Source organism: Larimichthys crocea, chromosome XV (assembly GCF_000972845.2).
Source record: "Larimichthys crocea isolate SSNF chromosome XV, L_crocea_2.0, whole genome shotgun sequence".
Lineage (NCBI taxonomy): Eukaryota > Metazoa > Chordata > Actinopteri > Sciaenidae > Larimichthys > Larimichthys crocea.
Window position 1 is genome coordinate 2,655,186 of NC_040025.1, and position 12,250 is coordinate 2,667,435.

The 12,250-nt window shown below is 41.2% G+C and overlaps 1 protein-coding gene across 1 annotated transcript; it reads left to right on the forward strand.

Annotated features, from left to right (window-relative positions):
- Positions 1–478: 478 nt before the first annotated feature.
- On the forward strand, positions 479–9,351 carry vwa1 (von Willebrand factor A domain containing 1). The gene is made up of 6 exons (XM_010752748.3): positions 479–857; positions 3,624–4,181; positions 5,894–6,226; positions 6,318–6,593; positions 6,919–7,194; positions 8,343–9,351. Exons 1-6 carry the CDS (start codon positions 773–775, stop codon positions 8,369–8,371), a joined length of 1,557 nt encoding a protein of 518 aa, XP_010751050.2. The 5' UTR covers positions 479–772; the 3' UTR covers positions 8,372–9,351.
- Positions 9,352–12,250: the final 2,899 nt, after the last annotated feature.

Sequence of the window (12,250 nt, forward strand, 5' to 3'; positions counted from 1 at the left end):
CTTTAATATTCAAAATGAAAAATATATTTCTAACATAATATCCATAAGACAAATGACAATTTGCATTGTTTTAGGTTAAACTACTCAAACTCACTCTACCTAGAGAACATTAAATCAGCTACAACATTTACATCCTGCTTATGTTAATGTGTCAGTAATAACATAAAATATTTAACATAAAATATAAGAAAGTATTTGTAAAATCATGTTTTGAAAACTTTCTTACTTTTAAGTTAGATTTATAAAATTAAATTACTTGGAGATCTGGTATTAGCAGCTACTTTTCTGACTAAATATTTTATTCCAACAACGACTAAAGCCATAGTTTTTAGGTCTATCTTAGACAAATTCCATAAGAGCCCATGATTATTTAATAAAAAAAGAAATTAGCCTTAAAGTAAATTAGAGTTTTATTTTGAAAGTTCGGCCTGGAAATCTTGTACTTACTTGTCGTGCACTTGACAGTCGTGCCCTGAGCGCAGGCGAGACGCATTTCGGCGTCCAGACTTTGCGCACACGGACTGAAGTTCAGTTTGAGTTTAACTTCCAGCGCCTCCCGTTGCCGTGCGTCTGATCATGTTCAACGAAGAAGACAGAGAAGAGGAGAAATAAAGCGCTCTGCTGGATGTGACTCATATAAATCATGCTTCTGACTATGATTTACTGAGTGGGAGTGCGCTCCTCCGGGCTGTGGTGGATATATGGTTGACTCCAGAACCCATAACATTTGTGTTATAAATTGCTTCGGAGGAACTAACTCATAAGTATTGTGATGGAGAGCTACATGTGTTTGACATGGATGCTGCTGTGTCTGATCCTGCGGCCGTCGGCTACGCAGAATCCCGCACCTGAAGGAGGTAAGCGCTGAGATGGCTCTGGACACCTTTAAACCAGAGGAATCTATATTTATGATGAGAGACAAAGGGGCCAGAAATTACTTGGGGGTCATGATTGAAAGAGTAAAACTAAAAAAGAAAAATCACTAAATTAAATATCTCAGATCCATTATTTAATTTAATGTTATGACTTCTCAGTCTTTGTTAATACAAAGTGACTTGTGGAGCATTATATCAGATGCAGTGACTTTGCCAGAAACTGATGCTGCTGTAAAGAGGTGGAGGGACTGTCTGGGCTCTGGGTGGGGTTGATATTACACCAGGGTTCTCAGTAAAAATGGCATAGCTCCAAGTATTGAATTGTGAGTTGATGAAATCTTACAGCCTGGGGCAGTGGTCCCCAAAACGGGGAGGAGGTGTGTGGGGTTGGGACACATGCAGGGACCACCCAGGTATCCCGTGAGAGGCTTCAGGTGCTCCCAATATAACAAAAAAAAAAAAAGAAAAAAAAAAGGTTGAATTCCCAGATTATTGTCTGCTGATGAAACCTCTTGGCATTGCAGCGGTGGTTTCCATGTGAAGGACAAAGCAGTCTCCAGTTCAGCTGAGAAATAACATTTTATTTATTGTTTCATTCATTAAAGTAATAATCGAATGAGAAAAGAGAACTGAGATCTGCAGTTTACAATGTGGCCTGAGATCATAAAGTCATACGTGATCTCACAATGATGCAGACCTGATTCACACATCTCTAATTGTATTGGTTGTGACCAGATCGGTCTGGTCTGATTCATCAGCACAACAAAACAAAGTGTTATCAGCCGCTATCTCAGCGGTGCCTTCACGCCCTGCGGTAAAGATCATGACCATGAAGTGCCTGACAGGCTAAACTTGGTGGCGTCTGTCAGTTGGAGCAGATCTTTATGACGGTGTTAACATAGTAGTGAGTGAGATGCTGTCATTTTGCTATTTCCACATATAGGGACCTGATGAGAGTGACGCCTCATAGCTTACAGTATTTGGGCTTTTTATAAGTGCACTTGCTGTTATTGCTGTCATCCTTGTATATAAAAAAAGAGATTACCATCCACACAAGCCACACTGACAGAAAAAGAAGGAACACACTGCCAAATGTATGTGTAATTATGAGTAATTAAAAGGTAATTAAAGATTGAGAATGCTGTTTAAAAAGAACCTAAGGCTGAATTCCTCTAATCTGCAGCGCACCACTTGCTTAAATTGTGGTTCTAATATCTATGCTACATTTCTGCCAGCCCATAAAACCCATATTGTTCAGTCCCTATAGCATGTGTCAGTGATAGACACATGTGTTCAACAGGTTGCAGGACCTGCTCAGCTCCCGAAGCGTTTTTACTGGGGGCCACTTGAGGTTTCACACTTCATTTTTCTACCATCGCATCACTCACAATAGTCCACTACAGCAGTAGGCTGCATCTGAAACACGTTTTCTCTCTAGATAAACAGTCCGGACGATAACTTGTGAGTTTTAGATAAAGACATACCTGCACAAAGGTAGAGGTGGAGTGGGGGGGCTGTGATATGGAGCAGCCGCCCCCACCCACCCCAACCCCCTACTTGGCTCCAAAGTCCAAACAACACGACAGATGTGAGGAATTCTTTAGGCTGATGGGGAGAAAGGCAGCAAACATGCACGGCTGCATGTGCGTGCACATGTTTAGTTTGTGTGTGTGTGTGTGTGCATACCTAGCCGCCTTCTCAGCTTTCAACACCTCTGAATCTCGTCAGCACCTCATATCATGTGTTAAACATTCAAATATTAAAAAGAAATTCAAAAGAAATAAGAGTTTCCGAGGGCGTTGAGGTTTCTGAGTCTGTGCCTGTAATTGCAGTAATATTAAGTCATAGTAATCTGGAGGCAATCTTCACCCCCCACAATATCTGACTCCCACATTTATTTGTCTTTTCTCTCTAACCCCTCGCTCTCAGATTTTAACAGTGGGGCGTTTTCTCTCGGTTGGCTGCACAGCCTGAAGATCTGCAACTAAATATTGCTTTTAGGTTCTGACTCTATTGCTCCTGTTCTCTCTTTCTTTCTCTCTCTCTGTATATGGCCATCCAACATTCCTCTTCGTCTCTCACTTGGAACTGCCAGTACCACACACACACACACACACACACACACACACACACACACACAACCCCTCAGCCTCACTCTCCTTTTAACGCCTTTTATTTCCCCATGTCCCACCTCCTTTCTCCACTCCCTCTCCCTATAACCACAAATGCCTAGCAGCTACTGTTTCCCCTCCCTCCTCTTCTTCACTTTTGGCACTCGCTTTTAACTTGAAAATATGGAAAACTGGTGTGTGTGTGTGTGGCAGGCAGAGAGGTTGAGGCACTCTCTGGCTCAGTTCTTGAATACCTTTTATCGATCATCTGCTTTTAAAGTTTTTATAATGCCTGTATAATTTCCACTGCATCTGTGCTGTAATGACTTGTTTGTTCCTTGCTTCTGACCCTCTCTGCTGCTTTCATGTTGATGATATCCCCTATAAAAGTTAATGTGACGTTGCTGTTCCAAGAAGGTGGATGGAGAAAGTCTGGGAGGGAGATTCCAAATGTGTGTGTGTGTTTGTCACAGGACCATCAGAGGGGACCAGAGGAAAAAGTTGTGGGAGTAGAATGGAATCAGGGAGGGAGTTCCACAAAGTTCACATATCAGCGTCGTGAGACAACACATGTGTACTGATTTCGCTGACTTGACCTGCATATTAATGACTGTATTGATCTATTTTTCCTCCGCAGTGCTGAACTGCTGTGAAGGCGACGTCCTCTTCTTATTGGACTCTTCAGGGAGTGTGTCTTCGTACGAGTACTCCCGCATGCTCACCTTCCTGTCTGAGCTCGTCCTCCCCTTCTCCCTGGGGGAGGACCAGGTGAGGATAGGTCTTCTGCAGGTGGGCACCAAACCGAGCCTCGAGTTTGGCTTTGACACCCATAACACCCAGAGTAGCCTCCAGGGGGCTTTGAGGAACACCAAAGCTCTCAGGGGGGACACCAACACAGTGGAGGCCCTGAGAATAGCAAAGGAGCGGGTGCTGACACCCGGCGTAGCAGATGGGGCCCGGGCAGGACTCCCAAGAGTGCTGGTGTGGTTGACGGATGGGGTGAAACCTGGTGATGTGGTTGGACCAATGGCTGAGCTGCAGGAGGAGGGCGTGGCTGTGCTGGTGGTCTCCACTGGCCATGGCAACTATCAGGTGCTGAGGCGAGTGGTGACTCCACCTGCAGACGACCACCTATACTTCGTGGACATTGATGATATGAGTATTATAACGGAGGACCTGCGGAATGCCATCATTGGTAAGTATGGTATAGTGGTCTTCCATTGAGTCCACCATGTTGAACCGCCACTTACAACAACCACAGTTCCCCCTACACTCTAGAAAAGGAGAGGGTGAAACAAGGGGGATACAATCAGCAACTACACGACAAAATGTCATTAAATCCTACATAGTGGTCCTTTTTAAATAAATGTGTAAATTGATCTTAAAACACATTTTTTCACATTTTCATCATATAGTATGATATTATTATATTTTTAAGTGATGGTACAAAATAACAACGATTCATAAGTACATTAAATTTTAATATACTGAATGAGTAAAGTGCAGAGTGTCTCCCTCTCAGTACAAAAACCCACAGAGAATTACCACCTGATTCTGCAGTTCATCTCTGCTGTATGGAGCATTTTAGCATCTTTTAGCTCATTGTTTTGGTTTCATGTCTCACAACCTATACATTTTATTTTAATCTTACTACAGTCATCAAACGTGTTTCCTGCTATTTAATCAAACTAGCTGGAGAATGTAGTCATGTAAGTCTTCCACAGGTGTTGGTAGATGCCAAAACAGAGCTAAAAGAGAGTAAATATTGGACTTATATTTACCAGGTAACAAGAAATATGACTTCAAATGAATGATTATGTTGATCTGTGTCTACTGGATGTGTAAATAGCCACTAATTGGTTCACCACTACAACTTTAGACTATAAGATGATATGTCTATGTTGTGTCTCCAAGTGGCCAAAAAAAGAATCACTGCTCTTAAAATTACGCTTAAAGACTAGACAAGTATATAATTATGCAGGTGGCAAACTCCAGACTCCATGTTATATTGGGTCACCTCTCCACATGACATGGTTAACATAATTCCATGTCATCCCATGTCCAACAACAGTCAGTTCTGGGATTCCTTGAGGATGAATTTCATTCATGTAGCTCAGAGTTTGTAGTCTGTATGATCGTTCTGCGTGCTACTTTAACCAAAGAACTAATCCCTTGTGTTGCAGAAGCAAAAGCACCCTCATTCAAACAGCTACAATCAGTCGCCTGCCACACATTCAATTGGATTGCATGTCTCTTTGCTTCTCCCTAATTCCACACATGCTCCTGAAGACAGTCCGGCTAAATGGGAAGCCAGGGCGCTGCTTGTGTAAGAGTTACTGTAATGAGATAGGATGATCTATTAATGGATTAATGATTCAACTTCCCTTACTGCATCCTTCAACACTATGCCAGATATGATACATATATATATATATTCATATATATAAATAGATCGGGGGACGTCTCCCACTTCTCTGGCCAGATTATGTGACTGCCTCAACACTCACAAGGGACACCTCAGCAATTCTGCAGTATATGCTGCAGCTGTAAGACACGATGCATATTATAAATAAGGCTTGTGTACAACAAGGAGAAATGCACCAGAGTATCTAAGGATCCTATAACAGCAATGCCTCGGTGGCATTTGTTATTTTGTTGCAGGGCCTCACTGGGTTGGCTATTTCAAGTTGACTTGTCACAAGGGTTATGAATGCATCGAGAAACCCAAGTCTGGCCGTCGACGTGGGTGGCTGTCTGAAGCCGAGGCATTTTTAGCACTCTGTCTTATCATCTTCCCCGTCATCATTCCTTTTTTGAGTCTTTGCAGAATTATAACTTGTTCCTAAATCCTGGCAGACCCGTGTGCACACAATTATTATTTATTCATCATTACCGTGCCTCCAACAGAGATTATCCGAGCTGAGCGAATCAACGTACGTGACGTCTCCACCAACTCTGCCACGCTCCAGTGGCGACCCGTTCTGTCTGGTTTGACGGGCTACTACGAGGTCCGCTTTGGTCCACTTCCAACGGGAGGAACAGGAAGTGGTGGAGGAGGTGGAACTGGGACCAGTCCAAGCACCAGTGGTGGTCAGTACCAGAGACTAATCCAATCTGCAGATTCCAGCACAGCCAGGTTAACAGGCCTGAAGCCGGACACCATGTATACCGCCACACTAACCCCGGAGTCCAACGAACAATCGTTTAACGCACTCTCTGTCACCTTCAGAACAAAGCCAGGTTGGGTTACGTCCTATTTACACATTGTGTCATGTACTCATATCATATTCTCATATTCTTTGATGTTGTTTTTTGTCTTCCCACAAACCAGAGGTAATGAGCCCAGCTGTAGTATCGACCTCTCAGTCAGGGGAAACCAGCGTTCGAGTGAGTTGGGGTCCTCTTCAGCCGGAGACGGTCACAAGTTACTACATCGAGTACTCCGCCTTGCCCAGGGGCGAGCTCCACACTACCACAGTGGTCCGAACGAAAAACTCCACGCTCCTCAGAGACCTCCAACCAGATACCACTTACTTGGTCACCGTTACTGCCCGATATGCCTCAGGCATGGAGAAAGCCATGTCTGTCAAAGTGTGCACTCAGGAAGGTGAGCTACATGGAGAAAATCCAGTCAGGCTTGGTAATCAAGAATCCATTCACTGCACACTGATCCTAATCCCTAGCCTAGTACTTTCTGGGCCTTAAATTTCAGATAATTACTAGCAGTTCCATTCAGGTTTGACTACTCCAAGAGCAGTTAGGGGAGCTTATGGACATTTTTCTACTGTACGAGTTCTATTAAAGCTGTTTTCCTTTAGCTTCTCCCTTTTACTTCTCTTCATTCATACCCTCTTCTCTAAAACGCTCCTCTCAGTTTTCCTTGCTTTTGAAATATGACTCTGACTAACCTCACTGTGGTCTTCATTTTCCAGTGACTCCAGCACTGGCAGATCTCCAGCTGACCACAGTGGGTAGTGACTCAGTCCAAGTCGACTGGAAGGTGAGCGCAGCCAGTCTGAGGGGTTACTGGCTCACCTGGGAGGGACAGCAAAGCTCCGTTGCTGGCCAGCGCTCCTCCGCCTATTTGCCACCAGACTCTCTGTCAACCCGTCTCACGAACCTCCCCCCATCGACCAGAGTGTGTGTGTCGCCCATTTACCGGACGGCGCGGGGGGAGGGACTGTGCTGCACGGCGCAGTTTCATTCAGGTAAGTGGTGACAGTGTATGTGGTCATTTCATGTGGAGTGAGTTGGTTTGATAATTAGAGGAGTTTAGTGTTTACTATAGTGAAAATCAGGATGCAATTAGCCTTAGGTAGCTTAGGTATAAAAACTAGAAGGAGGAAAAACTGCCAGCCTCGTTCTCTCTAAAGTAAAAAAAAAAGAACAGGACATCTAACATTCACTAACCACTCGCACAGCCTAAATCAAATCAAATCAAATCAATTTTATTTGTATAGCCCAAAGTCACAAAGTACATTTGCCTCGGAGGGCTTTACAATCTGCACAGAGAGTGACACCCTCTGTCTTTAGACCCTCGGTTTGAGTGAGGAAAAACTTGCCCACAAAAAACCCTTTTAACAGGGAGAATATGTGAAAGAAACCTCAGGAAGAGCCACAGAGGAGGGATCCCTCTCCAAAAACGTACAGACGTGCAATGGATGTCACGTGTACAGGACAAATCAACAGTTCCTATCATCCAGGAAACTCCAGGAAGTTTTGTTTTGTACAGAATAAACAATTGAGATATACCAGGTTGATTAGTGAGCTTTAGCCATGCTGGGTGGGAGCATGGGAAATTTTGTTTCTTTGGGATTAAATCAGACTTGCTGTTTACTTTGATTTGTGCTAGGCTAAGTTAGTAGCGGATGCATCATATCAGCATACAGACATGAGGGTTGTATCAATCTCTTCATCTAAGGTGTGTTTCCCAAAGTTTCTTTAGCCGGATACATGAGAGTAGTGCAGTTTCCTGATTGAGGTTGATAATCAACAGACCTCACCGTCAAACACTGTTCTCTTTCTCTTTCTTCTTTCTATAATAATCCCTAAAATGTCATTTCTTTACATTTTTAATTAAATATTTTCAGTTGCGAACACCAAAAATGAAATTCCATTCCCCTCTGTTGGATTGAGGTGAAAGAACAAATCACAGAGACAGTTATCTTATTTAATAAAACCTGTAAGAAAAAAAAACGTGTTTTTTCTTATGGGAGAAAACAGACCCTTTCAACTGAAACCTGTTTCTGTTGGACTGAGTGAATGTCTGTTCATAACTACAACATTTATAACACTTTGACTTTATGCTCAAATGTCAATGTCTGAACTGCTGCTCTTTTCTCCCTCTCCTATTTAGATGCATTAGCATATGGCTACCAGTCATAGCACCTCTGAACTGCAAGTGCACCTTACCAAACGTGCAGAGACGATGGCAAGAAGAATGCTGACTATCATCCATAATTCTTTTTCCTGCCTTTCCCCTCTGTGGATATCATCGAGGAGAGATGTGTGGTTTGGCTTAGTGAGCACTCATTTGGAAGCCATAGACACTTGAGAATGGTCTGGGACAGTATGGCAACATGTTGACTGCTACAGTCTGCAACACAGAGGACTATTTGCTTTTTCATTTCTACTGTCTTACACCTGTAATAAGTGTATAATTGTTGTGTTTAAAGATGCAAGTGTAAGATATATGATATTTGCTGGATCTGACACAAGGCAGGGCATGCTGAGAATGTTTTATGTGGATGTTTTATGGGACTTGTTTTGGAGAAAGAATTTGCACCATATGTGGGCCTCTTGCCCAAATCAGCATTTTTTTCAAATCTTGCTAACACTCAGAGAACATCTGATATACATTTATAATGAATGCTTATGACTGTACTTAAGTCTCTTCTCTTTCAGCACATGAATGCTACATGCGTGGGCAAACTGGAGAGCAACAAGGGAACGTTAACATGCCGTCTCTAATGACACGATCTTAAGGATTGCTTTGAACTCTAGAGAAATTACCAACAGACTAACCACATGCCCTCAAACTACAGACATGTTGCATACGATACAGATGTGTGCAGCTGAGAGTAGTATTGTATCGAACATAGATCCATCATTCGTATTTATTAGTCAAGGATCATGTATGTGTAAGAATTAATAGCGTGCATTATTTTAACAAACACGCTGTTTACATTTTAAGACTGTTACTTTGGTTACGGCAGTCTGTGCTGCCCCCTACTGAATGATCCTTATCGGCTTAGAGCTGGTCTTCTACTGTTATCCTCTCAGAGCAAATGTATTGTTTCATGTTTATTGACCACTATTCAAATTTAATATGAGCTTGCAATAAAGTCCTTTAATAATTTTGTTTATACTATTTGCATTTTTTAAAATCCTCTATAGTACAATTTAGCATCGTGGACTAAATATTTTGGTAAACAGCCTTTTTTAAAGGGGCACTCATTCATTTCACATGTCAAAGTTGGTTTATGAGTTATGAATAGTACTACTCAGCCAATTAAAACAGTTGTTGTTGAGTTACTGAGTGGGCTGATCTTGGTCAAAACTATGAATTGTATTGTATGTATTATTATTATTCTATCTACAACACTTCAGCTTTGTAGGGACTATGTTGATGCAGAAAAACAGCACAGTCATACCACAGTTTTATATTGTAGAGATGATGGTGATGCCTGATACACAGACAGTGGTTCAGTGTTCTACTTTAAGTTTGCAGAGTACAAATTGTATACACAATGAAATGAGTGAAGTTCATTCACTGTTTAAGAAGACTTTCACATATCAAGGCTTCCCCCTGCAGGTGAATGAAAGAATCTTCAACTGGCAGCATGTGTATTAACTGTGAGTCATCATTTTGATAAACTGGTGGTTAATTTGTCAGTCTATTAAATCCAGAATTTTAATTGCAAACCCTTTGAACCCATATAACTGAATACTGGATCAAATACAAATGATCATTTTCGTGTTTACTATATCTATTTATAACGAGATATTAAAGGGATCACTACCTGTACATCTCTACTGCAAACACAACAAACAGCAGAAGAAGGAGTCTCTCAGGCCTGACGGTCATTTCTAATCAGAACCATCATCATAATGTTGATTTCCCTCAGCTCAGAATTAGGGCATCACTTCAGGTTAAAATAATTTCTTTCAGAATTTAAGTTTAGTACAAAAAATAAATCTCTGTTGAGGTTTATAGCTCAGCAACTGCAAAACAATGTTATTAATATGGTTTTTATACTCTTCAGTGAGATGTTTTACCACGATACTATACAACTATGCACTCTGACACATTTACAACTAAATAAAGATATTAACCTGAGGTCCTGTACTAACAATGCATAGAAAGTCAAGTTTATTTGAACGGGCTGGCTTTCCATAGAACATTAATCTGTAGGTTAATGGATGTGTGGTGTGAGAGCATGTGAAAAGGGTTAATTGTGTGACTCTCACTGTCACTGTGTGAGAGTTGGCAGCCTCTGAGCGAGTCAGTCAACTGACAAAGTGAGGAGCGAGTTCATGTGTGGCCCTACAGTACAGTGTATATAAATGAACAGATTTGTTCTGACTGGTTCTGATTACTGTATCCTCCAGACAGGGGCACCATGACAAAAAAATCTAATTGGAGCCCCCTCTGCGCAGCTGTTGTCACCACATCTCTAGGACCTAACTATCCCATCAAAAGCTTTAAATAACTCATTACAGGTTTGCAACTGTTTTGTGTCTTGTAGTTCAATACTAGGACTAGCACAATATTTACTGCTGGTGATTTTTACATGTATGCAAGTCTGCATACAGTATGCAGTGCAGTTCACTATTTGATGTGAGATTAAAAGCCACCATAAATTTTTAACTTTTACTGCCCAAAAGATGTAAAAACAACGAGATAATTAATTTAATATAATTATTATATTTAAAATATATATACTCAATGATGATGGTTTAATAATTTTATATTGGTGTTTACCTATTTTTCTGTCAGTCATGGGCCCTTGGAATTGTCCTAACTTTTCCACCCTATATGGCGCCCCTGCCTCCAGATGACTATTAAATACCAGTTTAGGATCTATTCCCAGCTCCTAATACATCCTTATTGGATCCAGGTACCTTAATATTATTGGAACTAAGGGGACTGTGAAACAAAAGCATACCCCACAGTAACACATTTATCATTCAGAAGACTTAGAGTCAAACCTTCTGCAAAACTGTTCCAGATAATCTATCATGTCTAATTCCTTGTTTCATTTTTTAAACCATGTTACTTCTAGGTACCTTCATCCTACTATGTTTATCATTGTCATCGACCAAAGCAAATTCTTTCTGGGTGTAAAATTATTGGGCATTAACCCTAGAACACTAATGTTAAAATAAGTAACACCATCACTAACGTCAGGTATATTTTACCCAATGTAATATCCTGGATAAAATATAAAATTCATCAATTTATGTAAAAGTACAACACTGTATGCCAAATTGTAGTACTCTTCTTTAATAATAATAATCACACAAAAAATTCTACCCTAGTACTTGTCTAGCAAATCTGCACATTCGTAAACCTGCACATTATACTCTAGTACTTTTTGTAAATATGTACACTTGTGTTTCCCTCCTTGGTTTCTATTTTTCGCTGCTGTAATAAGTGAATTTCCCCGTTGTGGGTTCAATAAAGTATTATCTTATCTTATCTTATCTTAAAATAAAATAAAAGGTACCATGGGGGACCCTTTTAAAAGGCAGCAAAATTATTGAAAAATCAGGTAATCTTAACGAGAAATTTCCTAACAAAAAATAATGGAGCCTGGAACTTGTTCTTTGGTCCACCCATTCCTGGGACATGTGAGCTTTGTCTGGTGAAGGCACAGTCTTTCTGCATCAGATTGTAGATAGACAAAAAATGGCACTCACTATCACTAACGTCGGGTGAAAACCATGCCTCTTAAAAAAAACATAAATGGGAGGAGGGAAACAAACATAACATTAATGACATCAGTGAGCAGCCCATGCAACTCAGACAGCAGCAACACAATGAAAATCACATGACAAGAATTGTGTGGGTGAAAATCACCCAACATTAGTGAAAGTAAAACTGATGACCAAAGCCCCCGAACATCACGAAAACCTCCCAGAGATTAAAACATGCAATTGATCAGAGCATATTATTTTTCTTTGACCCTTAAAACAAAATCATTTGTCAACTGTTCAACACCTGACAGAGAGACAAGAGTTCACCACGAGCAGCTGAAGGAG

Coding starts and splice junctions, on each gene's coding strand:
- vwa1 (XM_010752748.3), top strand. CDS start 773: ATGGAGAGCTACATGTGTTTGACATGGATGCTGCTGTGTCTGATCCTG. Junction 4,182..5,893: donor CCTGCGGAATGCCATCATTG/GTAAGTATGGTA, acceptor TGCCTCCAACAG/AGATTATCCGAGCTGAGCGA. Junction 7,195..8,342: donor CACGGCGCAGTTTCATTCAG/GTAAGTGGTGAC, acceptor TCTCCTATTTAG/ATGCATTAGCATATGGCTAC.